Source organism: Pelobates fuscus, chromosome 3 (genome assembly GCF_036172605.1).
Source record: "Pelobates fuscus isolate aPelFus1 chromosome 3, aPelFus1.pri, whole genome shotgun sequence".
NCBI lineage: Eukaryota > Metazoa > Chordata > Amphibia > Anura > Pelobatidae > Pelobates > Pelobates fuscus.
In genome coordinates, this window is record NC_086319.1 from 362,579,190 (window position 1) to 362,605,007 (window position 25,818).

Below are 25,818 nucleotides of genomic sequence, written 5' to 3' on the forward strand. Positions count from 1 at the left end.
GTGCTTTCGCATCATCCATTTTATACTTGAATTGATGAACTGCTAAAATTCTACAAAATGGAGACACAAGCCCCAGCACATCAGTCTGTCACATATTTAGCTTGGTTTAGCTTCACAACACTTGGAGCAATTATACGAGTTGATATTGCTGTACTTTAAGGGGCGTAATCCAAATGCAACTTTTTATTGCTATATGTTAAAAAATGTGACTGATTTTGGCAAAATTGGTGATAAATTGATCACGTGAAGACGCAAAATTCACCATGTGAAACTATGCATTCTTTTTTGTAAATAGCACGCTTTTATGATACTAATAGTAATGAAATAGCAGAGAGTGTTATGAAGTAGCAATCTTTTAAAAATTGATATAATCAGCTGAGCACCACGAGTTATGCGTTAACTAAATATTAAGACAGATAAATTAAACAATTCCAAGGTATTTTTCTTTAGCTACACTTGTTGTGTACAAATACTAAGACATTACCATAGGAAATAAACTCGTTTTAAGTTTTCCTTTTTTCCTTTTTTTATTTATAGTAATGTATTCACTATCGGTTGTTGGTGTATCTGCGAGAAAGTGAATTAGTGTTGAGAAAATAAAAATGGCTCTGATCCTAAAATGAAAACATTGAAAATATGCTTAAGAGGTTAATAAAACATTATTGTTTTAGTTAATGTGTTTTTTAACACGCCCTAATACCTGTATGTTAATTACTTATAATTTTCTTTGTTGGTCGTTAATGTCTGTGTTCATTTGCACATGTCATGTAAAAAGAGCTATTTCACCTTAAATGTAATATTAACACCTTAGAGAGCAATGACATGCAAGTCATGTCAGGAAACAAAGGCATTTGGCTAACCCCCAGATCGTTAATAGGTTAAACAGTTAACTATCATTTTTTTTGTGGTATTTCTTTAACCCTGTTTGACCTATTTCACGTTTGTTTTAATCTGAATTATCCATTAATATATTTTTTATCACCCTTCAACCATGGCTTTATCAGAGTGAGTCAGTAAGGCCATGGGAAGTGGGAGATAAGACAATACCCCTCACCCCAGCTTCCTTTTAGGTTAAACTTCACATCTTGGCTGGGGATAATGAGAGTTGCAGTCAAAGACATGTAGAGGCTAAGGTGTGTGTGGGGAAATCTCCTCAAACCTCTATTCCATTTATTTACCCATGTATATGATTTGTAATAAAGTCTGGCGACCCCCATCTCATAACTTTCTAAACCAGGGCTGGCAAAACATTAAGCCCCCTCCAACTTTAGTGTAACTACAGCTCCCACGATGCTTTGTCAGCGTTTAGACGAGCAAAGCATCATGTGACTTGTAGTTCTACAACAGAGGCGTATTTACTTTCTTTTAACCACAAATTATTTAAAATTATGCGATCCAGCCCGCCTTAACCCTTGCAGCGAAGACATCCCCATTCATTGTGGGCAGATCCAGGCAGATAACATCCCTCTGCCACTTTAAGAAACTTCAGCAATTCAAGTTCATCAAAGTTGAAGTTAAATAACTTTTTTTATGGAAAATACAAGCAGCTGGTTTGGTGAGGATGACAGGAGTGGCTGGTGAATATCCCAGGATACACAGGGGAGGAGGACACCCAGCTGATCCCATTACCAGCAACAAGCACAGCCCTCCACCCCTCCCCAGCCTCTCCTCCTCTCCAACTTTAATTGATTAACAAACTGGAAGAGTCTAAGCTGCTGCTCCCCTCCTCACTCACTCCCCCTCTCCATCATCCTGCCCCCCTTTCCTCCCCTCTCCTTAATTAAGCTTTCACTTCTGCAAGGGGGGGTGGTGGTATAAAGACCCCTCATCCCACCCCAGCTCTCCTGCACTCTCCCACCTTAGCACTCACCTCTACACCTCTCTCTATCTCCCACTGCATCCCTCTCTCAGCACCGGGCACTGTGCACCTCTAGACCCACCACCACCAGCTGCATCCATCACTAGCCTTAGCAGCCCAGGGGAAGAGGGGGACTCATTCTATCCAAAAAGCTGAAACTCTCCAATCTGCCACCGTGGACTCTGCAGAGGAATCAGCTGTTGGTATATACGCCATGAGTACCCTGAAAAACGACAATGAGCACAACAATAACATAGAAGAAGAGGTAAGTGTCTGTTTTCAACCTACCTGTCCACACCCTCCCTGCTTACCGTCTCTTTTAAGGCTGTAAAACTGTTACATTGTTTTCATCCACCCTTCTCTTTAACCTTCTACTTGAGGTGTTCTTTAGAAGCCTCAGAGAGCTGTTTTATTACTGGGAGTTCTATTTTATTACCTCCTTACTGGGTGTCACTGGCTCCTTCATATGTAGTTATTTGACTAAATGTGGGTCCTATAGAGACTTGCTGTGGCAATCACAGCTTCCACCTTTTTATTAGGAGCTACAAATGGTTGTCTAAAGTCCAGTTACTCTTAAGATCACGTAGGTCCATTTTAAATGGGTTTTTATTATTTTGTAACTGTTATACTGTAGCAAGGTTGAAACTAACTTCATTGGCTTTTCCTGCTTCTGTTGGTAAAGGATTCCGGGTTTATATATAACTTTATTCAATAAACGGTGTTGTACAATTGATGCATAACGCTACACAAAACAGCAAAAATCATTGACTTGACTTTTTTTTTTTTTTTTTTTTTTTTTTTTTTTTATAAAAAAAACCGCATTGGGAATGTGGGTCTTCAGTCAAGCTGTTTTGAGATGGAAACATCTGCTTCAAAATCTTGTAATAGGCCTAGATTTAAAATATTACCTGCATCTCAGTGTGCACGTAACTTCTTATATTTTTTTGACAAGGCTCCTTCTAATCCTTCTAGATGTGTGAAATTATTTTTATAGAATTTAAAAACAACAAAACTGGACTGGGTTTTTATATTAAGCTATTTTAACCTAAAAAGTGTTAAGTTCTTGTCAACTTCAACACACCCAATTGGGTGAATAACCCTGACTGGATTTAGTTACCAAATTGCTAATTTTACACAAGTGGGGAATTATCACAATCTTAAACTTTTCAGCTCGGCCTTCTATTCACTTAAATTTTTTTTTTTTTTTTTTTCCCTCAAGTAACAGACTGTGTTTATTCTCTAAATGGAACTTCAAGAAAAAAATCTCTACAGATAAAAGGGTCCATAAACCTCACCTCTAGCTAACCTTGAACCTGTTCATTAGTGCATGTAAATGGAACGTGTTCCTCTGCCCTCTAATGGTCACCTCCAATTTGTGGCAAAAAGAACAAGTTTGTGTTGGGCAATTTAATCTACAGACTGTGTACAGCAGTAGAACTTTACCATTTATAATGACTAAGCATAAAGTAAAGGCTAAGAGAGCATAAATGAATTGAACCCAACTCTCCCAATGTAACTGACTGGACCGACTTGGGATCACTGGAAAACTAAATACAATGCTTAGTGGGTTTTATCTTTAAGAAAGCTCGTCAATACATTCTATATTGTGGAGGAGCTCTATACTTGCCCAGAGTATCTCCACAAGGCTTTTGTCCTTTCCCACAGACTGTTCAGTGATATAGCAACCAATCAGTCAAAATTTTGAAGGGTGAAAACGTAATACTTTATTGGGCTTTAATGCACGTTTATTATATGTTCTTTTTTGTTAGGGGGTTGTTGACTAGAACTAGTGCTGCTGTCTCGAAGATAAACCATATTGAGTACTGCTAATTAACCTCCAGACAACAGGATTTCTTGCAAGTTCTAACAGAATATTCCCAAAAACATACTTTTAGACATCCGTAAACACTGCATAAAAATGTGCCCTGATGCAATGCATGATGCCGCCCTGTTAAAGGTTTGACTAGCTGAATTCCATATACCCTGCAGAGATAGGCGACTGGGTGGTTAGATTTCAGGGCGACTGGTAGTCCTTGCTAAAAGAAGGAAAGAGCATAGCTTAATAGACTGATACCATATAACTCAATCACACAAATCCTAGACAGGCTTTTTTTTTTAGGGGGAGGGGAGGGGGAGGAAGGTACGTTAACAGGAACTTGACTAGTTTGCCACAGGTGAAACATATTTTTGCAAAAGTCTGTGTAAAATTCTAAAGGCCTCTGCATCTTAATGCAGGCTATTAACGTTAATTTGCCCTGCCTCTGTAATTATTCGATGGGATTTTACAATTCACATTTTAGGTACTTGGATGTGAAGAGGTACACTTAATCATTGAACATGACGTGGTCACATTGGTAATGAGTTACTTGGCTTGTTACCCTGGTGTGTAGAATGCGAAATAACTGGCAAGTCGCATTTTGTCTAACATCGATGGTACTGGCTTCCTTTTATTAAATGTTGATCTGTAAACTAGCTGAAAATAGGCATGTTAAATTTGTATCTGTGGCAAAATGTCTGTATTGACTGAACATTCCAATGACTTGAGCATTCGGAGTTAAACATGAAGTAATTGCTCTGCCCATAATTGGCCTTTTTTCCCCTTCATAAATCTTGCCTGTAAGCTTTGTCTTGCCATTCTTGGTCTTGAGCTCAGTATTGCTGTGCTTGAGGTATGACTTGGTAAAAACTTCCTCGTCCACTATTTAAAAAAAAAAAAAAAAAAAAAAAAAAAATTGTAAATGTGCTTTCGGGGTGCACTTGTAGTCAGAGGGTGCTTTCATACGTAATGTAGACAAAAAAGTATCCTGTTATGCTATGAATTGTCCATTCTGAAATTAATATAACTGATGGTACAATACACTGTGTCTTCAGGGTATTTTTAGAAGAGGGTTTGGGGGGGGGGGGGCACACGTTAGAGTAATTGGTCTGTAGTAAACTAATTACTAAACAAAGTGGCACAACAATTTTGTTCCACCCCTTCATAACTTCAAATGGACAAGAATGACCAGTTATATTTTAGGAGTGGAAGTGGGGGACAGGGGCTGTTCTGAGAAATCTTAGGTGAATTACTAACTTATGTTTACAAGAGACACATTACTAGGAGTAACATTGCTGGGGAGCTCCTACAAAAGAGGGATATTGGGAAAGAAAATGGACTGTCACTAAATAGTGACACTTGGTAGGTTTGTTACTCCACACATGAGAATTGTTTTCCCCTTCTAATTTATCATTGACAATACTTACAAAATACAAATATGAGTGTTATGAGGTAACAGTGTAATCCTATGAATTAATTTGAAAAAATAACTTATCATTCTGAAACTAATGATAAAAATATCTTGCTGTTTCTTTGTTTTGCAGCAACAAACCTGTAAACAAAACAATAACACTGTTATCTGACAAACTGTGGCTTGCTAGGTGTTCACCAGATAACTACATATCTTACACCAGAATATTTGAGCCTGAAACCCTACGCAAAATAGTCAGACTGAACAGTTAAAGGGATGAGCAGAGTGCTTAATTTTGAGAAAAATCTTGACTTGTAATGACGGCTTTATTTAGTCAGAATTGGTGAACAATGTGCCCTTTAAATCTACCATTGATGTAAATTGTCAGTGTGATGTATTTACACTTGTATTTTTCTCTCCTCGTTCCTACATGGAATATGCAAGACTTCTGATTGAGCTGATCTCAGCAATATACAGAACGATGGAAAAAGCTACTTAGTAGTGTGTACTTATTACTTTTTTTTTGGACCAATCAGACATTAGTGATAGGTGTGATTTTGAGAACTTTGTCTTAGCACAGTCTCAAGCGTTCCACTAGAAAGCCGAAAATGAGATGTGGTGACTCGCCTGTGGGTCTTGGCACTTCTGTGTCTTGACATCGGAAAGTCTGAGTCCAATGAACCCACAATACTTTGAGTTTCCTTTCCCTGAAATAAATCACAGAAAATTAGCTTCTGCCTAAAATGCTCAGAACATGGCTCTCTGTAAGTAAAATGGAAGTTTTAAACAAATATGCCATGGGAATAACTGCATAAGATTGGAAGCGGCACCCAGATTTCTGGGTAGGCAAAGATTTTGACTTTCCTGTTGCATAGCGACACCTTTGCATTCTGTATCCTACTGATTAATAGATATGAAACTGACTTTGTCACTGGACTTTCAACTCCTCTGTAAAACATTACAGTAACGCAATAGTTTGGAGGGCTTTGTTTCCCATGTGGTAGCAGAATTTTGCATATGCCAAAAACCTTTCATCTCTATCTTCCTATTAAAATTATTAAGGTCTCTGAACTTGGATATACAGCTGTTGTAGGACTGCAACCCCCATGATGCTTTTCCAGCCTTGAAGGGCAAAGTATCAAGAGACTTGTGGTTCTTCAGCTGGGAATCTTTGCCATGTCTGCTTCAGTCTTTTATCAGGAAGGGGCTTGGGATAAATGACACACAGCACGATCACCGACTTGTATTAAATCTGCAAGCTGCTCTTGATTCCCCATTTTAACAATCTAAATTCCAAACTCTTGTGGAACTAAAGCTTGGTTTCTAGGTCACTTAAGAGTTATGATCCTTTCATTATGGCACTATCTCCCTTTCTATCTGATTTTCTCCTGAACATTCTAAAGCCCTGGTTCATCTTATAAACATCCTGTACTGGTCAAGCCCCTTCAGCAGGTTTTAAAGCAAATGTAAACATAGGTGAGATTCTGCAGAGCTGTAAGTGTGATAACCTCAAACGTGTACCTGAGGCTCCACGAATACATACTGTGACGGAGCTCTTGTACTCCTATTGAGTACCTCCACCAGGTCCACTTCCTCGGCGCAATCAGTGACCCTGGATTGCTTCAGCCCCAGTTGCTAAAGCTTGTCTGGGGTCACTGAACTCTTCACCCTGGACAAGGTTACAGCAGGAGTCTTCAGCTAATCTCCCAGGCAGTTATCAACATCTCCCCCTACACTGTGACAAGCTACTGCCTTTACAAGAGCCCTTGTGGCTCTCAGGCCCGCTAGCAGCCAACCAGCAGGTCCAAAAAAAATCTGCTACTGGATTCCTTGAACAAACTGGACAGGTCAGTTTTTAATGGAACCAACTGTGTTTTTACAGTCTGGACTAGCCCCTTATGCATATTACTCTACTTATGGTGGCAAATGCAATCTATTACAAATAACCAAATCCTATAGGCAAATATACCAGAACTCTTAACACACTAACTTTGATAAAGGAGTAGGGAAGAAAATGTCTCCCCTGCCTACAGAAGTCATGGGCAAATTAACGAGCCTTGCTATTCAGACTGTGCATATTGCTGTTTCAGAAAGTGTATTGGCCTAGATAAAGGGACACTGTAGGCACCCAGACCACTTCAGCTCATTCAAATAGTCTGGGTGCAAACTCCCATCACCCTTAATCCTGCAGTGGTAATTATTGCTGTTTTTATAAGCTGCAATTGCCTCTGAGGGTTAATGCCTCCTAGTGGCTGTCAACCAGACTGCCACTAGAGGGACTTGCAGAATTGAAACTGACTCTTGGTCCGTTTTCTGACGCTGGACATCCTCGCACTCTGCATGAGGACCTCCTGTGACATTTTCCCCATAGGAAAGCATTGAATAATGCTTTCTATGGGACATCCACACGTGCTCATTAGGTTTCTGCCGGCGTGGGAGGAGCATGGGCAGAGCTTAGCCAGCGCTGAGGGAGATCAGTGCTGGACCCAGGTAAGTTATTAACCCCCATCAGCGCCGCAAGAGGGGGGTCCTTGACAGAGGGGGAAGCTAGAGTGACAGGAAAGTTTTGTTTTCCTGACCCTATAGTTTCCATTCAAGTTGTGTCCTTGGTCATTCCTTATCGTGGTTGGTGCCTATAATCTCCCACTTGAGCAAATGTAGCAACCTGTTCCCTCTAAGGTGTGCCCATGCATGAGGGTCAGAAGATGCTCACAGCATCCATCAATGGATGTCACAGGCCCTGGGAGGTAGCTGGACAGCCACCCCGAAGCAGGAGGAAGAGTAGACGGCCTGTTGGGAGCACTGTGTCTCCAGTTCCCCTCTACTCCTTCACTTGCCCTCTGTAGTGATGCCAGTAGCCAGAAGGACTTCACTCCAGCATAAATATTATGGGTGTACAAGGAAGTGGGAACTGAAGATCCTCACACCAGCTTTCCTAAAGGTAGGGAGGAGGTTTGATGGGACTAAAACATTTATTTCAGTGAGTGATCAAGAAGCATTAATGTGTCACCACTGCAAATTCTATGGTGATGACCACTCTCCTCAATGTTTGCTAGAATTGTGTCAGTTTCATGTTTGAAGTGCATTTATGTGGATCACAATTTATTGGACAGAATTAAGTTTGTGCCTAAATTGGGGAATTAAACTTCTTGCCCAATACAGTTAACAAGCTACTGATATTGTATCTTAGAAAAAAATAAAAATAGACATTTCATTCTGCTAATTAAATTGCTGTTTACTGTTGTGAAGGTGGGGCTGAAGCTTTGTGGCAAAGTATAGTCAACAAGCTGGAAATTAAATGTTTTCTTTCTTAAAAACCATTTTGTATCCTTATTTGCACAGTTGCCCCTATTGCTTTCTATGGACTGACAGACCTCAGCAGAGAGACATGGCTGACCCAACAGGAATACTGTAGTGAAACTACTAAATTAGAGGCTGCACTGTACCAAAACTATCAAGGATCAATTTCAGGTTTATATTCACACAATAGATTTTCTGCAAACACCCTAAAATTAGAGGGAACCTTGCAGCAACCTGGTATCTGACTTCTACTTGCCCAGATGCTTCAGTGGTGACGATAACCAGGCCCATATGGAAATTGCAGGGTTAATCCTTTGCATTAACACTGTATCTGGATTACAGGGGTGTGTAACTGAGCTCCTCTACCCAGGCTGAGTCTCTCCTGGAACAGAATAGCCAAAGTGACTTGTAGGTTATCCCCCCCAAAACAGGAGCTGTGACTTGATGGGTAAAACTGGAATCTATATTGTGACTATGTAGCACAGTCCCAACAGGGTGTCATCATGGAATAACCATACATTGCACAATCTGGGCACTGCTGTTAGACAATTGTATTATCTTGTCCTAAGTAATTTGTCCCAGACACCATGGTGCCCAACAATAACTGCAAAACTGAGTTCCCCTACTCTTGCCCCAAGCTCATAACTCTGATCTGAACACTACTCCTCAGAGCTAGTAGTCTAGCCCAAGTAATGACTGGTTGAAGTCTAACCGGACTGCAACCATTCTAAGCAACCTGCAAAGTCCCAGTTGCTGCTAATCACTCAGAACTCCAAGGAAGGAATTCTCTAAGTCCTTAGTGCCACCAGAGGCCTCACAAACCTACCTTCCTCTCCCATCTGAATGGCCCCCATAGTAACATAAATTGCTTTGTGCACTGCCCTACACAGCAACAAACTACCACCATATTTAAATTCTAGGTTCTCTTTTTGCTGTGCTTCATTACATTTGAGCTTGCAATACCATGACAGTATGAACAGAAATTTCAAAAATAAACCTAATAGAACATTGGGATTGTATGTAAAGTATCAGCACCACTTTATGAAAATAAATTCTGTCAAGGCTGGACATTGTATCAGGCTTTGAATCGATGATGTCTGGGATCCACGTGGCATCAACCATAGCAGGTTTATTTAGCGGGGTTCTTGGTAGCCTTTACAATTCCTCCCAGTGTTCCTCTGGTAGCAGGGTCACCTCCATGGGGTAGACTGCAGGTCTAGGGCGGTAACTAGTTATGTGTGGGCCGCTGCCATAGTCCTGGGCATGGCCAGGAGATTAGGCTGCAGGATAAAGTTAGGGGCAGATGAGATCTTGTTGGGACGTGGGCCACCAGGAGGATCCAGTATGTCGCAAGTGGAGTCACAATAGTTTGGTAATGCTGTAGGAAGCTTGACTATGTGAGTGTGCAGAATGCATCTCACCGCCATGAAAGTCAGGCCCCGAGCAGCATGTTTTGTGTCTGTCAGAGTTTAACTGTAAGCAAAAAATGCATGCTTGCATTTAAATAGTGTATATGCTGCCACAAATACTCACTGGCAGAAATGCAAACATGTTTTACGAGAACATGCTTACATTTACACTGCTCAGTGCTAAATAGAAGCCTGCAGGGATGGGCAAAGTGTAGATCCCCAGCTGGCAAAGCATTCTGAGACTTGTAGTTATGATGCAATCTACATTTAAGCCACTCCTATGCTAGTGGAATGCAGTGTGCTAGTTTTGTGTGGAAAGTGTCCATCTTTTGTCAGCATAGACCAAATTACTGTGTGTACCTGTGGGGTAACTTAAATGGTGGCTCCCATATGTGAAGTTACAATTGGAAGGGCAGTGTCACACATCAGAGCACACGTTTGGTGTTTCTGCTTGGCTACTGTGTGGCTGAATAGCCATGTTTAGGAGCACCTGTAGGTAAAGTTACACAAGCTGGTATTTCCTGGCTAGTGTTTGGGTTTTTATTTTGGTACCACCTGATTGCTAGACTTGTAAGGTAACATGCTTGGTTATCACTATGGGGTGACATCAGGGCACAAATGCACTCATCAGCAGATTGACTAGTGCTTGTAACCACCTGGGCCAATGCCATTCTGTACTGCAGCTACTTCCTAGCAACACTGCTAGCGCTCAGTGACATCACTTTTCAGATCCTTGCATGCGGCCAATGAAGTGGGCTTGACGCAGTGTCCACAAACAGGTCAAAGGGGAAATGGCATACCATATATGGAGGATGTGGCATGTTTAATTACATTTATTTTTAGCTTAACCTAAATTCCTGACACTATAGTTAATTTACAAATGTGTTCTATGACTGACTGCATTTCTAAACAATAGATACTTGGTGGCAAAGTCTTCTGATAAGGTCGGGAAGAGCAATATCCCAAAATATATTAATGCAACACTGCAGGTTGGAGCTGACTTATTCAAATGTTTTGTAGGTCCTCAGTCTCTGTAGTTGGTGAGTGCCTAAGCAGGCAAATGTAGTCAAGCATGATCTTTTAAAGGAACACTAGCATTAAAAATGCATGTTGGTATTCCTAACACTATAGTCTTAACCCATCTATGCCATGAGGAGCAAACATAGTGATTCGCATCTGTAAGGAATTACTCATGGGGGTTTGCATGATTTGAAACTGGTAATGTTTCGGGTGGCCTGGTGCTTTCCAGTTTTACAGAAGTCCTTTTGCTGCAGTGTAACCTCTTCAAATAGAGGGGTATTTCAGATATAGGTACTCTCTGTACAAGCCTGTATCTTCAACACTATAGTGTCCTAGTCTCTAGATTGGAGGGCCCCCCGTGCAATAAAACATGAGAAAAGGCAAACCTTTTCCAGCACTGAGACTTCAGCACTTAATGTTTCTGCTTTATCTGCCTAAAACTCATCTTGGGCTGTCTGTCCAATGATGTAGCTAGAACATTACGGCAAGCGCTGCATGGATCCAATTAAATGTGTTCCTATAAACTACAGTTGTCATGTGATGTCACTTTTACTGAAGTACTACTCAGTGACTGCATCTAGCAGTGTGGCTCACCTGTGAAGGTAAACAAGTGATACTCTATTCTGAAGGGTTAAAATTACTGGGCTGTTACACGAAGACTTCCTCATTAAGGGTTTTTTTTTTTTTTGTATAGTCCTTGGCAGAAAAAACACTTGACCGTAAAGACTAGAGAACACTTTACTGGTACAACGGCTAAAATAATAATATATGGAGGTGCACTTTAGTTTCCTGTAGAGCAGAAATCACATCCCAAACTTTACATTGATAAATGCAGGAAGGCACATGTGACACATTAGTGTTCATTATTAAATTGCTATCATAATGTAAAATATTTGAATTTTTTTTTTCCTGTTGGGGACTCTTATAACTGTAGGCAAGGACAGGAAAGCCTCTTCAGTAGTAACATTGAACATTAACACTTGTAGCACTGAAGGGTTATAATAGCTGGAGTGTGCCCTGAGCCAAAGGCCTTATTGTATGCCAATTCAGGGACAATTAGGGTGCAGTGACTGACTTTAAACAGTATCCACAAAACATTACCTCTACATAAAATGAGTAGGAGGTGGCAAATTGAAAAGCAAAACAGATTGGTGAGAAATTGTGGTCCAGCTACACAAAAGCCTTTAATTCATTCTTGAGATGGGTAACCTTTGGCACCCCAGATGTTTCCTACATCTCCCCTATAATGCTCTTACAGCCGTGCTAGCAAAGTATTAAGGGAGATTGTCCAACATCTGAAGTGACAAAGATGCCTACTCCAGTCTTATTCAATATCAGATCATAATGTGTTCCAAAATTATGGAGCTTAACAAGGTACTAGTATGACCTATAGTAGCTACTTCATATGCAGCTAATCTATAAAGCACTGATTGCTTCCAGGGCAAATACAAGATTGTCATGGACAGTGACTGTTTTCAGATGTGTTGGAGGTTTTCCCCATGGTATTTTTACACTAGTATTTGCCAAAAATGGGCAAAAACAAGATTTTGTTGTAATGTAAATTTTTTTGTAGAAAATTGGATTTAGTGAGCTGGTAACCATGTGGATGCCATTTCAGACTGTGAAACCGGTTTGAACTCAACATGGTCTTGAACCCAAGTCATAAAGTCATAAGTATGTTTGAAGTGTGTGTTTTTTTTTTTTTTTTTTTTTTTTTTTTTTAATATATAAAACTAAATGGCTTGCTGTACTGTCAAATAACTGCATGTCCAGGGTTCATGAAATTTAGGCGAAATGGATTTATGCAAGGTTCAGCAGGCTGATGCAACTGATGAGCTGAAGGCCGTTGTGTTAAAGTCCCTCTAAGGTTCTGTTTATAGAACTTCTAGATGGTAATATAATACATTTGTTGGTGTGCTACATAACCTTGACCGCCGTGGCTAAGTCTTGTGGCTTGCTGTGACTAATAAACCTACATTCAGGATTGGTGGCTAGTATGGGAGAAGACTCTGCTGATAGTACCTTGCTCTAACAATGACTCTCTCGATCAACAAGTTATATTGGGTCATTGGTTTGACTATTCCTCATTGATTTACTTAAAGCTTGGATGCAAAAGTCGCTTGTATGGACCTGTGTGAGCACCTTATCTACACCAAGTAGGAGTCCTCTGTATGTTGACCTGACTTGCAAGACTGCACGGAGAGGGTTGGCTCTTCAACCTGACAACCCCTGTGTTGCATAGCTTTAAAATCTCCATCAGAATTTAATCTGCCACAGGCTGTGCAGCCTCCAATCCTCCTCTGGCACCTGTCATAGCTTCTTACTTCCACTCATGTCAGCAGCTCTTATTTAAACCACCAGGGATATCTTCTGAATGAGAACAAAACATTCTGCGTCAGGAGCAATCCTCTAAAATATTTACTAGTGCTGTCTAATCTGTGCAATAGATGCAGAGGGAGCCTAGCCGTGGTGGTGATTTGGTATGCATGGCCGCATAATTGCATTTGGCAGAACATCATGCGCCCAAGCAGAAATGAGCGCACTGGTTGACTGGGTCTTGCTCTATAGAACAGCCTAATATTGGCTAAATTAATATCTAGGTCTTAATAATGGAACTCTGGCCCACAGTAAACTGTATTTAAAAATGTTCTGGGGCTTGTGTACTATAGTCACTGCTGCCCATGCATAGTGAGAGCTTGAGTACAGGGTTTAGTTTTGTAGGTCTGTAAAATTCTGTTTTATTTAATGACTCAAAGCTCTCTGCCTTGGTGTCTATAATGCATGCACTCTTGGCATTCACTTTCAGATTGTAAATCCTCACCTTGCAAATATTGCACTCACGGCTATAACCCAAAATGCACTAATCTGTATGCCCGGTCTAGCTTTCTTGCTAGTGACCTTAGTCTGGATTCTGCTCATACATGAGTCTACAACATGCAGAACCATTCCTATGACGTCACGTGACCAACCTTTTGCGTGCATATGTTAATTCGATATTTTTTTTTTTTTTTTTTTTTTTTTTTTTTCATATAACATGAAATGACCTGATCTCTCTTCCTGACCCATTATTTTATGGGGGTTGTGGTGTGTATGGGTTGTTTTTGTTGCAATTTCTCTCTAGAAGCCTACAAGTAAACTTAAACTGCCAAGGACAAGATTTGGGCTAGGTAACTGCCTCTCTTCATTCAAAGCCAAAAATGCCAGCAGAGCATAATGAGAATTGCACAGCATCCAAGGTTTACAATCACCAGACTTTTATCAATGAATATAAAACTGTCCAGCTTAAGCACCAGTGCTCCATTTGAAATCTCCTGCATTCTAGCATGTGTATCTCTGAGGTAGTGGTTCTAAATGTGGTGGAATCTTTAAAAAGCACTAGTTTCAGTAGTGATGCCTAAAAGTTACTAACTTTGGCTTGATGCTAAACCCAACCACTAGTTCAGTGGTGTGACGAACCTTATCTTGTAGTAATTGCTTTTGAGTAGACAGAGGTAAAGATTGACTTTACTCATTGGTAAACGGGTTGACTTTTGAGCTCTTCTCTGCCTAGCTGCCAATAACAGAATATAAACGGGTAAAAGCTTGGAGAAACTCAGCAGCTTGCTGTTCGGTTAGCTGCCAATAAACAGGATTTGTTTTGACATCTAGGTCTTGATCTCGTGTTGGGGGTCTCATCTTTTCTTATATTTTATTTTTTACTTTTTTCCTCTAAAACTATTGCTAAGTGTTGCCTGAAAGTTGTAAAAGATATATCAATTGAACAGTCTCAACATAAAACTCACAACTTTAAACTTTTTTTTTTCTGTACTCTGCAAATTGTCTACAGGTACGAACGCTATTCGTCAGTGGTCTCCCGATTGACATCAAACCTAGAGAACTATACTTGCTTTTCCGACCATTCAAAGTAAGATGAAGTTATAAACATGTGGTGGTCTGAAGTCAATCTAGTGCCTATAAAACAGTGATTTGTTTGTGCTTTGTTTTCCTACCCAAAAGCCTTTCAAAACTAAGACTTGTATGTTTACAGTGAGATTGGTCAGAATGTTTTAGAACTCGTGCTCAGAACCTGCAATAATAACAACCTGATTGGAGCATTTACATTTTTTCTATTTTCTTTTAGTGCATACAGACCCTTAAATCTAAATGTCATAGTACACATGAAATCTGCTTTTAATGGTTTTAAATAAAATGTGTTAATATGATCCTTAAATTGGTGTGAATTGTTAATATGTAGCTATAGAGCAGGAGTGCTTGAACAAACTGGGTTTTATTGTGGATTCCTGTATCTGTTCAATGGCTTAACTTCCCATTATTACGCCTGCCATAAATATGCCCTCCTGTTGTCAATTTCAAATGTATAGTTCAATCTAGAGGAGTGGTGAACCCCCTAATGCTTCTGTTTAGGTGTTGAGAAGCAATAGATCTTGGAACGGCTAAAGTTCAGACAAGCCGTATCTTACTGCCATCAGTCTGACAAGGCTGGTCCAATAACCTGGCATGTATTGTAACGGGCCACTTTGTGTAACGGTGAAAGCCTCTCATACCATCTAACTCATTGGGATTAAAGCTTTGGTTTTGGGAGACAAAAGGGCTTATAGGAGGTAGTTTAAAATCTCTTGGTTCCAAAAGAGGTAACTGGCTTATTTTTCTCTTCCCTTCTTTGCCTGAACTGGGGGTCATACGGCAGTGAAAGGTACAATTTCAGATTCCACCATTCTGACACTTTACATATTAGATTGATGGGTTAAGTTGACTAAGGTCTTACAATTTAAAATGCACCTCCCCATTTCCTTGCTGTTACAATGTATGGTACATATTTTAACCTGTAATGCAGAGGGGTGTGAAAACATGGTATTTTATCTTGTATTGCCTTGCCAATTTATTCTCTGATCCCATCTTTAAACTGCACAGCATAAGCACAAATATCCACACTGACAGAGCACAGCCTTAGTCACTGCTGGGGAAGTATGGTTACCACTTCAGTTCTGCTACTGGGGACCACAGCACCACCCCATGGCAGAGGGTGCAATTACACCCCCTCTGCAGCTTGTCACTGCTGTTCCTGATTAGCAATGAAGACATGTCCTTCCCTAGTTATCCAGCACTTCCACCTTCCCAATGCTGCAATAACATCACAGGCGTTGCACCCTCCTGGACTAGCTCCTCTAATGTATCTTCTACTTTTAGGGTTATGAAGGATCCCTGATCAAGCTAACCTCAAAGCAGGTAACTTTGACTTTTGTTATCCTCTTACAAACTATAATACACCACGTAATTACCAATCAATAGATTAATCTTTTTCCTTTCTCTTCTCTAGCCTGTTGGCTTTGTCACATTTGATAACAGGGCTGGGGCTGAAGCAGCAAAGAATGCATTGAATGTAAGTATTGTGATATTTCTAGATGTAAGTGGTGGGGTAGGCTCAATAGGCACTACACTGGCCAGAATAATCCATTGTTATGGTAGCTACTCTACTCTTAAAGAAAACTTTAAATTCTGAAGACTCTTTAATATTGTCCCACCACAAATATATTTGGGGTGATGTGTAAAGTTAAGGTGGGACTGTAAATGCACAATCTTAAATTTCTTCCCACAAACTCCCCTTGACAAGGGGATGGATCCACTTAACTGTAGATTCTACAGCCATGTTTGTAGTTTGTATCAAAATATTTTTATGGAGAAGCAATGTTCATGCATGCAACGTCAACAGTGCTTCTGTTTGATATGACATAGGCACAGCTATTGTCACAATCCACCCACCCAGTGCTTCGTGCAGAGAAGCATTGGGCCCACACATACTGTCTGCCTAGTGTGAAAGAATTTGTAGATGTGTTCTAAAGTAATCCTTCAGAAGGAGCTCCTTGTGTGGCATTTTGGGACGGGGAAGTGCAATTACTCAAACGACACTCAGTGATAAATATGCAGGAACATATTCTGTGCCCCAAAACGGTTAAAATGATCTGGTTAATGGTTTTCACTTAACTGTAGAAATGCAATCGGTGCCTTCATGCCTACTTTAGGTACCCTATCTTAATCCTCACTTTTCTTTGCTGTACCCTCCTAGGGCATTCGGTTTGACCCAGAGAACCCACAAACTTTACGGCTAGAGTTTGCCAAGGCTAACACAAAGATGGCAAAGAACAAACTAATGGCTACCCCAAACCCCACAAACCTCCACCCTGCACTTGGAGCACACTTCATTGCACGAGATCCATGTAAGTTCTGCCTCTTACTGGCATCTTAAGTTCTATCCAGTAACCTCCTATGACCTGGTATGGCTTGTTTTCTCAATGCTGTGCTTTTGTGTGAAACATACATGAACCTTGTTCAGACAAGTTAAAAAAAGTATTTACAGGTTAACTTAATTTCTTGTCCTTAGATGACCTAACAGGGGCTGCACTAATCCCAGCGTCTCCAGAGGCCTGGGCTCCATACCCACTCTACACAACAGAGTTGACACCAGCAATACCCCATGCTGCCTTTACATACCCTGCCGCGGCAGCTGCAGCCGCTGCACTTCATGCACAGGTGAGTGCCCCAGCTCTGTTAATTGCATAAATTTTTCATGTTGCATATACCGCAATCTAGCATGGCTATTGCAGGGACAAGACCTTCTATAAAACTATGACAGATTCAATATTCTGTATATTATGACCGTGTGTCCCCCTTTTACCTCTATTTAAGTGGGTGTTAACGTCATATGCACTCCTTGTCAAAGGAGCAAACTCTTGCTATTCTGCAATAAAATGCTTCGTATGGAGACTTGAGTTAAAATCACTAGTCTGGCAGGGCTGTCTCTCTGCAAATAAAGTAAATGGCTTACCTATCTGCTCCACATGGTTAACAATTAATGTCCCCTCTTGACCCAAGAATCTTTTCAGATATGAAAGTGTCTCCAAGACTTCACAGTGCTCTGGTTTAAGATTAGTAACACTTAATCTTTAATCTAGATAACCTGTCCAGTCTTATCGCCAAGCCCTCTCCGGTGCTGTTTAGTCTCAGGCAACAATGTTTTAGTGGAGATGTTAAACTCAATTTAAAAAAAATAAATACTTTTTTTTTTCACATTTGGCATATTGCCTGTTTGCTTGCATATGATATGGATTTGATGCAGAACACTTGGATCCAGCAGTTTTCTCAGAAGGGGGTCTCTTGGTGATAACTCCAGAGTAAACAATACATTGTTTTGGGGATTTAAAGTGCTCTTTTGTGGACTCTTTCAACTGTCCTGGATTTGTCCGAATATCCTAAAGCTGCACATTAGATCATGTAACGTTTGCTAGACTGAAGTTTTGGAACTTATGGGAAAGCATTCACTACGGATAAAGGGTTCCTTTTGGATGGCTGGATATCAATTCAATATTACTCTTACAGTTGGTGTGTAAATCTAGGACTTGAACAAGCATTTAAATGTACCAAAACATTATGGTGCCAGAAGTGTCCTGGGTTCCTTCAGGATAAGTAGTAAAGATCTAGTCTGTTTTTTTTTTTTTTGTTTGTTTTTTTTATCACTTGCCTGGTTCCAGTCACCTGCTCCCTTAAGACTGTAGAGAGCTTCTGCTGGCTGTAAGGTGAGCTAATGGCTCACAGCCAATGGGCTTAGCCCTGCACGGCCACCCTAACTCAGAACAGAGGTTCCTTCTCTACAATGGAGAAGGTAACTGACAACTTAACTCTATGGCAGTAGGTCACAAGCTTCTGTAAAATTTTATTTTTACAGGGGTGCAATAATAGTCTGGTCTCTGGGACCATATACAGTCTATAAACTATCCTCTACCTTCTATGTAGCTACTGACTTACTAATTCCCTTCTCTATTTGCTCTGCCACGTTTTGGTGATATTATGGTTACTAGTAATTCTGACTTGGTGGATAATTCATAGCATTGAAGCAAAATATTTTTTAAAAAAAATTAACTACCATCTAGGTGTATGCTCAATAGGTAAATCTATTACCCTTGCTCACTGACTTGAGATTTTTCTATTCAGCAGACACCTGTGCTATATTGGAGGCAGGGCTCAATTGCCACTAGACGTTGGCAAGTGAATATTTGGCCATGGCAAGCAGAAACTTGCCCTTGGTGAGTGTGCAAAGGAATGAAAGGCTTGGTTAGTTGCATAGGACTTTAAATGTTAAACCCTGTCAAACATTTGTGAAGAAACTAATTACTAGGATGCTGCTTATAACTTCATTGCAACAGGCACCAGTAACTTCAAATCTACAATTTATAAAAAGAAGAAAAAACAAATCTTGTAAACTGCTGGAAGCATATACTACTTGTTTACTTAAAGCTGTTCTCGCCTTAATGTTGCAATCTTTCCCTCCCTCCCACACTGGTCTGTGGGTGAAACCTGGTTTATATGTATTGCTTTTCTAATGCATTATAGTAGAATGTTTAAATGTTCTTTTCACTCCCTCCCCCCACTAGTGGATGGAAAACATCTGTCTTAAAACTTTTTTTTCTGTTAATATCCCAGCTTGCTTAATAACTGTTCCTCCCAGTGGGAAATAACCAATCTACAAGTATTAGAATATTGTCCCTCTAGTCTAAATACTGTGACTTGCATATACTTAATGCACTTTCTGCTTCAAGGTATCCTACTAATTATTTTGTATATTGCACTGTTGGGGTTGGTATCCTAGGGATAAAGTTGCAGGAAATCTACCAACTTCATAATTTTTTTAATATATATATATATATATATATATATATATATATATATATATATATATATATATATATATATATATATATATTTTTTAACTTTCACTGAGCAGGAATAGCTCTTGTCAATGTCCACTTTCTATACATCAGAACAAGTACTGGGAAATCGGTCAAATTATTGCCTCCAAAAGTCTGACCTGGTGCTGTAAAGGGATGTGATAACATCTTGGTTTGGTAAAGTCTATTTGTTCAGACACTTCAATGACGTGACTCCCATTCCCATTAAATGTGTTTCCAGGGTTGGCGTACTGCATGGCTTGACAAATGGTCGCGCTTCCTGTTCCCACTTGGGCTCCTTAAAATTAATTCCATATGTCTTGCTTTCCAATGGGAAGCAAGGAAACGATTGTGAGAATGTCATGGGGGTTAAATGTGCTTTCTGGAAACTATCTGGCCACACGGCTTTAAAACGCAAATACTATAGAGATCAAAAACCTAATGCTCACTGTGCCTTGGCAGCTGGTAGGAATCGAAATCCACTGTAAACTCAATGCTGGTAACTTTCTTGGTCACAATGTTGTGGTGTGTACATGGAATAAACATTCTAATCAGAGGTTGCAGACTACAGGCTGAAGTATGCAACCCTTCACAAACAGAACTTGTCCACTTGGCAGATTTTATACTTTTTTTTTTTTAGAATTGACTGAGGCCATCAGTCTCCAAGAATTGGTAACTCCTATCTGTTCAGCTATTTTTTTTTTTCTTTGAACAAAAACTGTCACACTACCCACTTTCACATTTTAAATTGATTGCACCTTGCTATATTACATGCAAATGCTCCATAGGAAAACCTGTAGAACCATAATCTTTGGATGTGAAGAAATGGGGTGAGGCAGAGCTGTGTACATGTTGCGTTTTACACATACTTCGTATTCACTCTGGCTGCACTAGTGTGAATAAACACTCTCCAATTTTTTTTATTTTTTTTAGATGCGCTGGTATCCTCCCTCTGAAGCCACCCAGCAAGGATGGAAATCTCGCCAGTTCTGCTAAAAGCTATTTAGTAAGTATGGACTTGTTCATGTGCAGTTTAAAGCCTGCACTGGTACTTATCTAAAACTTATATTTATTTATTTTTTCCCCTCGTTTCGGTGTACTTTGGCTGTGATTCAGTCCTATGCTTTACCCACTCATGTGTCCCTGTGATCTTGGCCAATGGGCAACACAAAGTCTAAGTTCTTTATCCATCTTGAAGATTGTACTCTAACTTTTTAACTTTAGGTTCCAGAAAGGCTCATATTAGGCCTTTAACATGTAAACATGATTACGAAACCATCAGGAAAGCAACAATCGAAATATTCTTTCAATGTGTTGCCAGTAGCCTCTTGGATCAGACAGGAAACTGTTTAATACAGCGACAATATTTGTTTGTGCCAACTAAGGACACAATGTCCAGCTGAGTCTTCCAGAATCAATTTGACCTTGCTCTGTCATAAAGGGCCCTTGAGGGATGAACTCTATGCTTTGGGATATAATAAATTCTAATCTTTCTAGGACTCTTAATCTGAGCAGATATGTCTTGGCTGCCTTTTCAACCATCTCTCTGCATCTTGACATTCAAGATCAGTGGGTTTCTGGACTTGATCCATATCTGCTGTCCGAGAGAGTTTACATACCTTAAACTTTTTTTTTTTTTTTTCTCTCTAGATTTCTTCAACTTTGGCTCTCCATGAAGTGATGTACCTGGGCATGATCTGGCTGTGTCATTAAATTATATCCTCTTTCCAGATGCCTCCAAATGTTTGGACAACTCATCCATCATGGAGCCTTTATAACACTGCTTTCAGTACAGACCTCTGCTGTCTACAGAATAAACACTGGTTACTCCTTCAAACCAGGGTCTAACTGCAGAGGCCCATTTATGTGACCTCAAACATTGGGTTGAAGAAGGCATGGTTGTTAGAGTGAAAGACTGTTAAAGTAATTTCTGTAATGGGAAGGTTTTTTCTTTTGCATGTTGCTTCTCTGGCATGAATTAACGATATTGGTGTGTACTTGTTAAATCTACTGCTTGTGTAACAATTGCCGCAAGTCTCTATAGAATCCCTTTTGGATTATTTATCATGCTTCTGTGAAGGCTTAGCTCAATGCTCCCATTCCCCTTTAAGTTAAAGTGCACTGTTCTTTGGTCGCTAACTTACACCTTCAGTTTTTTTATTTTTTTGCATCTTTATCGGAGAGTTTGTTCTTGCCAAATATAATGTAACCTTATGGGGAAACAGAGCAAAAGTACCAGTATTTTTGTAACTTGTTTAATAAGGAAATATTTATGCATTTAAGTGTTTTTTCTTTTTTGTGTGATTATTAAAAAGAATATATTCTGTCATAAGTTAATGTTCGGTTAAAAGTGTGGAGGTTCAGTATAGCTTGTTTACTGTACTTGAACAATGGTGCAATTTTTGTTGCAGTCTACTGCTTAATATTGATATTTCAGTATTAAAGGAATCTTGCTTGTCTGGAGGTTAAACTTCTCCACTGCTGATCCTATGAAAATGTGATACTGGATACAAATATATAAATATAAAAAATAAAAAAAATGCTCAAAGTTTGTCTTGAGTTATCTATCCTTGGCATTAATAGTCAGCAGGAAATTTTCAGGTCATCCAAACTGACTTTTTAAAATGACAATATTCACATTGAATGGACTCAATAAGCTCCTGGGTAACTAAGACAGGAACAGGTGGCATTCAGAAAAGTCACTTGGCCATCACTGGTCTAGCTTTTAGCAAGAGGCAGAAAATGTACAAACAAATTGTTTCTGTACTAAATTTCCCATGATGCTCAGCTAGCTTTTAGTCTAAAAGCTAGCGGAGCATATGGGAAATGTAGTAGAGAAACTATTTATGGTGTAAAGGTTAGCAATCCCTGGTCTAGTCAAGCTAAAGTCCATAATGTTTGACTTGTTAAATTGAGCATGGGTTGAATCTGTTAGTGGTATGTAGCACATGAAGAGCATTCTAGAGATGGATAAACTTGGCAAAATTTACTGTTTTAATTGCCAGGCAACTTATTTAAATCTTAAATGCTAGTTAAGCACTTTATGGGCGCCATGCAACATTAGTCCTGCACTCAATGTATTCTCGTAACTTGACACTCGTTAAACTGATCTAGAGCACCTACAGAAGATGTTGGGATTTGAAAGTGGCAGTGTCAGTTCTGCCCACATGTGGACCTCTAGTCAAACTGGCAGAACCAGGGACTGCACTAAAGGCAGGGTGGCATCAGAACACTACAATATTTTGATACGGAGAATAGCAAATAACAAGGAATGAACTGTAAATAGGTGGGATCGGCCCTGAACCCCCACCTCCCCAAATCCAGAACCCAGTCATCCCTGAACAGCTACCCCTTGTCTAAAGAGCACTAGGATTCACTATATGGGGTCCAATTACCACCCAGCTAAAGGTTTAGCAGGTTGTAAGTTCCGATCTATGTAAAGTTCCATGTGGCTGACAAACTTCCACGTCTCACACTGGCCTCTACCAGGATGCTACTGCAACCAGGTTCCTGACGGTGTTCTCAGGGAGGGAGCATCTGCAGGGTAAGGCAGAAAGACATCAAGGTTGAGATCTCTCTGGTGCTCTTCAGGATGTTCAGTGATCAAGTTTACAGTAGTGAGGAGGCTGGAATCCCCATGAACCACAGTAACAGGGGATTCTGTCCCAGACTGGTAAATTACACAATCTAAAATCAGATTGAACAGTTGATACAGGAGATCAATTAGAACTGGATGCATTCCACTTACAGTGGACCTCTTCCAAGGGTATAATCTCAGCTCCTGCCATACTGTTACCTGATGCATTTTGGTTTAGACTGGCACATATATCACCAAAATGAGTCTGCTGGAAAGTACCTGTAGCAGGAAGAGATGGCTGGTCCTTGGCTTTGGACCCAGACCTGCCCCCTGCATTGTCAGTCCTCCTCCAGTGACCAGGAATCTCTACCAAGGGTGCTTTTCCTTCCTATCCCAGCTGGATGCTCCTCATGTAGGGATTATATCCCAGATTGGGGAATGTAGTGTTGTAGCTTTCCAGGATACCCAACAAACCTTAGATAAGACTAAATGAAGCCGGTCAGTGAACTTATGTTAATTGACACATATGGTATTTATACAACTTATTTGAACAGTAAACCTTTAACAACCAATGGCTCATATGGTTACATATCACATCGTTGATCATGTTTGTTGCCTTCCCAGACTCCAGTTTAATGTTACTTTAAATGGCCACCTAAGTACCGGTATTTAAATATTTCAGTTTCGCCTTAGAACTCCCTCATCCTGGGTGTCGAATGTAAGCTTTCTGCTGCCACTTTTGCGGAAACTTTGAAGTGTAAGTTTTCATAATGGGTGGCAGCGACACTTTAAACTTTTTTATCAGGTTTCTACAAGCTTAGTTGCCAGGATAGATAGTGGGGGAAACTTTGCTACTTAATGAGCTTTGGGTGGCTGTTGGATGTGCAGGGAAGGAAGCCTAAATTGGATAAACATAGTATGTGCTGGGGAAGGAGAGGGCATGCAATAGATACTAGATCTGCAGCTATTGCGGCAAAAAGTTCATAAAATCCTGCAGAAAACATGCAAAACATCACGTGCACATTTTTTTTTTTTCTTATTTCACATATGAGTATTTAGTAGAAATAAGAAATATAAAGGAATGAAGAAATGTATTTCTGGAAAATCTGTAATGAAGGAAAACTATGGCTTTTTTATTTTTTAACACCAAAACCAAACCGAACTAAAGACTAGCTTCAAAGTTTTATAAACTGCTAAAGGAATGTAAGGAAGCCAGTTACCTATGCTGCATCCAAATGTGCTTCAAACAGCACATCTTCATTTTATTTTTCCACAAGCAATTTTGCTATGACTTGGTTATCTTAAAAAAAAACAAAAAAAAAAACACCTTTATTAAAATACGAAAGACATTCTATTCGCCATTCTCTGTCCGTACTCCATCTGATGCTCGCCTCTGACTTTTCCAGGGCTGCCCCTTTTCTGTCACCCTTCCCTTCTCTGTTAGACTTTCACCCAGTCTCCATTCTTTCACAAAATCTTTGAAAACACACTTCAGGAAAGCATATCATTAAACGGTTAGCAGGTTTTCATTCCCTCCTCTCCCCCAAAAATAACTCCTCTCCTGCAACTGTCAAAAATAACCTACTAAGTGCTCAGTGAATACTTTTCTATCAACCTATTTCACACCCCTACTTATACCCTTTGTGTCACTATACCCCACTCCCTCTAGCATGTAAGTTCATTGAGTAGGGCCCTCAACCCCTCTGTTCCTGTGCGTCCGTTTAGTTACAATTGTCTGTTAGTCCACCCATTGTACAGCGCTATGGAATTTGCTGGTGCTATGTAAAAAAAAAAAAATAAATAAATAAAAAATCATAATTAAATGCACTCTACATATTTAAAGAACACACCCTTATGGTCAGGAGATAATTGTATTATCTATATTCATACACAAGAGACACTGAATCAGGTTACACAAATTTGTTACTGTTTGGTTTTTCTTCTCGGTTGAAGGGGAGGGGGGAAGATGGGGGTATGAGAGGTTTGTTTATAATTGGCGTCTCTGTAGTGACTGGTTATTTAATGACTCAATAGGTTAAACAGCCTGTTAAACATTAAGACTCCCGAAAGCAATTAAAGAACCAGCTTAATCCAATGGAAAATGTAAGCTACAGAGGAGTATTTAATGTTAAGTACCAAGCACACGCTGCCTATATAGTTGTTTCTCCTTTATAGTTTCACCACATTGCACAATCCTTGTGAATTTCATTTTCAGCTCTCAAAGTTAATAATCCAAATTGAAAAATGTATGCTATAGTCTATTTTTAGATTGAATTTTCAGTAGTTTGTTTTTCTTTAAAGGAACATTCATTCTTCTGTTAAAAAATGTTTTAAAATTTTATTTTTTCTTAAGTATACTTTTTTTTTTTAAATATTAGAACATTGCCCCCTCTGTTCGTATCATTAACAGGAACTGCAAAAAGTAGTAAAACATACCTTTTATTATAGTCCTAAGTCAGTCTCCTAATGGCAGTCCAATTCTTCTGGTCCAACCAACCGCCAAGCTCAGCCAATCCAATGCTTCTCTGCAATCAGCATCGTCATCAGAGGCATAGCAAGGTCACTTGTCATTCATGGCAGAAATCTATGCCCCCCCCCCCCCCCCCATTCTAAACTTTGTGTGTGTATATCCTGACCCTCCTTGTTTTTGTATCTTATAATCACTTTCCAACTCCCCTTACCACTTGTCTGTTTCTTAACTCTTTTA

The 25,818-nt window shown here is 39.8% G+C and overlaps 1 protein-coding gene across 1 annotated transcript; it reads left to right on the forward strand.

Annotated features, from left to right (window-relative positions):
• Positions 1–1,945: 1,945 nt before the first annotated feature.
• RBPMS2 (RNA binding protein, mRNA processing factor 2) lies at positions 1,946–22,069 on the forward strand. The gene is made up of 8 exons (XM_063449272.1): positions 1,946–2,123; positions 14,641–14,718; positions 16,002–16,040; positions 16,132–16,194; positions 16,879–17,029; positions 17,194–17,342; positions 20,468–20,540; positions 21,185–22,069. Exons 1-7 carry the CDS (start codon positions 2,073–2,075, stop codon positions 20,528–20,530), a joined length of 594 nt encoding a protein of 197 aa, XP_063305342.1. The 5' UTR covers positions 1,946–2,072; the 3' UTR covers positions 20,531–20,540; positions 21,185–22,069.
• Positions 22,070–25,818: the final 3,749 nt, after the last annotated feature.

Excerpts from the sequence above, each read along its gene's own strand:
- RBPMS2 (XM_063449272.1), top strand. The coding sequence starts at position 2,073 with ATGAGTACCCTGAAAAACGACAATGAGCACAACAATAACATAGAAGAA. Across the intron at positions 2,124-14,640 it reads ACAATAACATAGAAGAAGAG|GTACGAACGCTATTCGTCAG; the intron begins GTAAGTGTCTGT and ends AATTGTCTACAG. Across the intron at positions 14,719-16,001 it reads TGCTTTTCCGACCATTCAAA|GGTTATGAAGGATCCCTGAT; the intron begins GTAAGATGAAGT and ends TTCTACTTTTAG.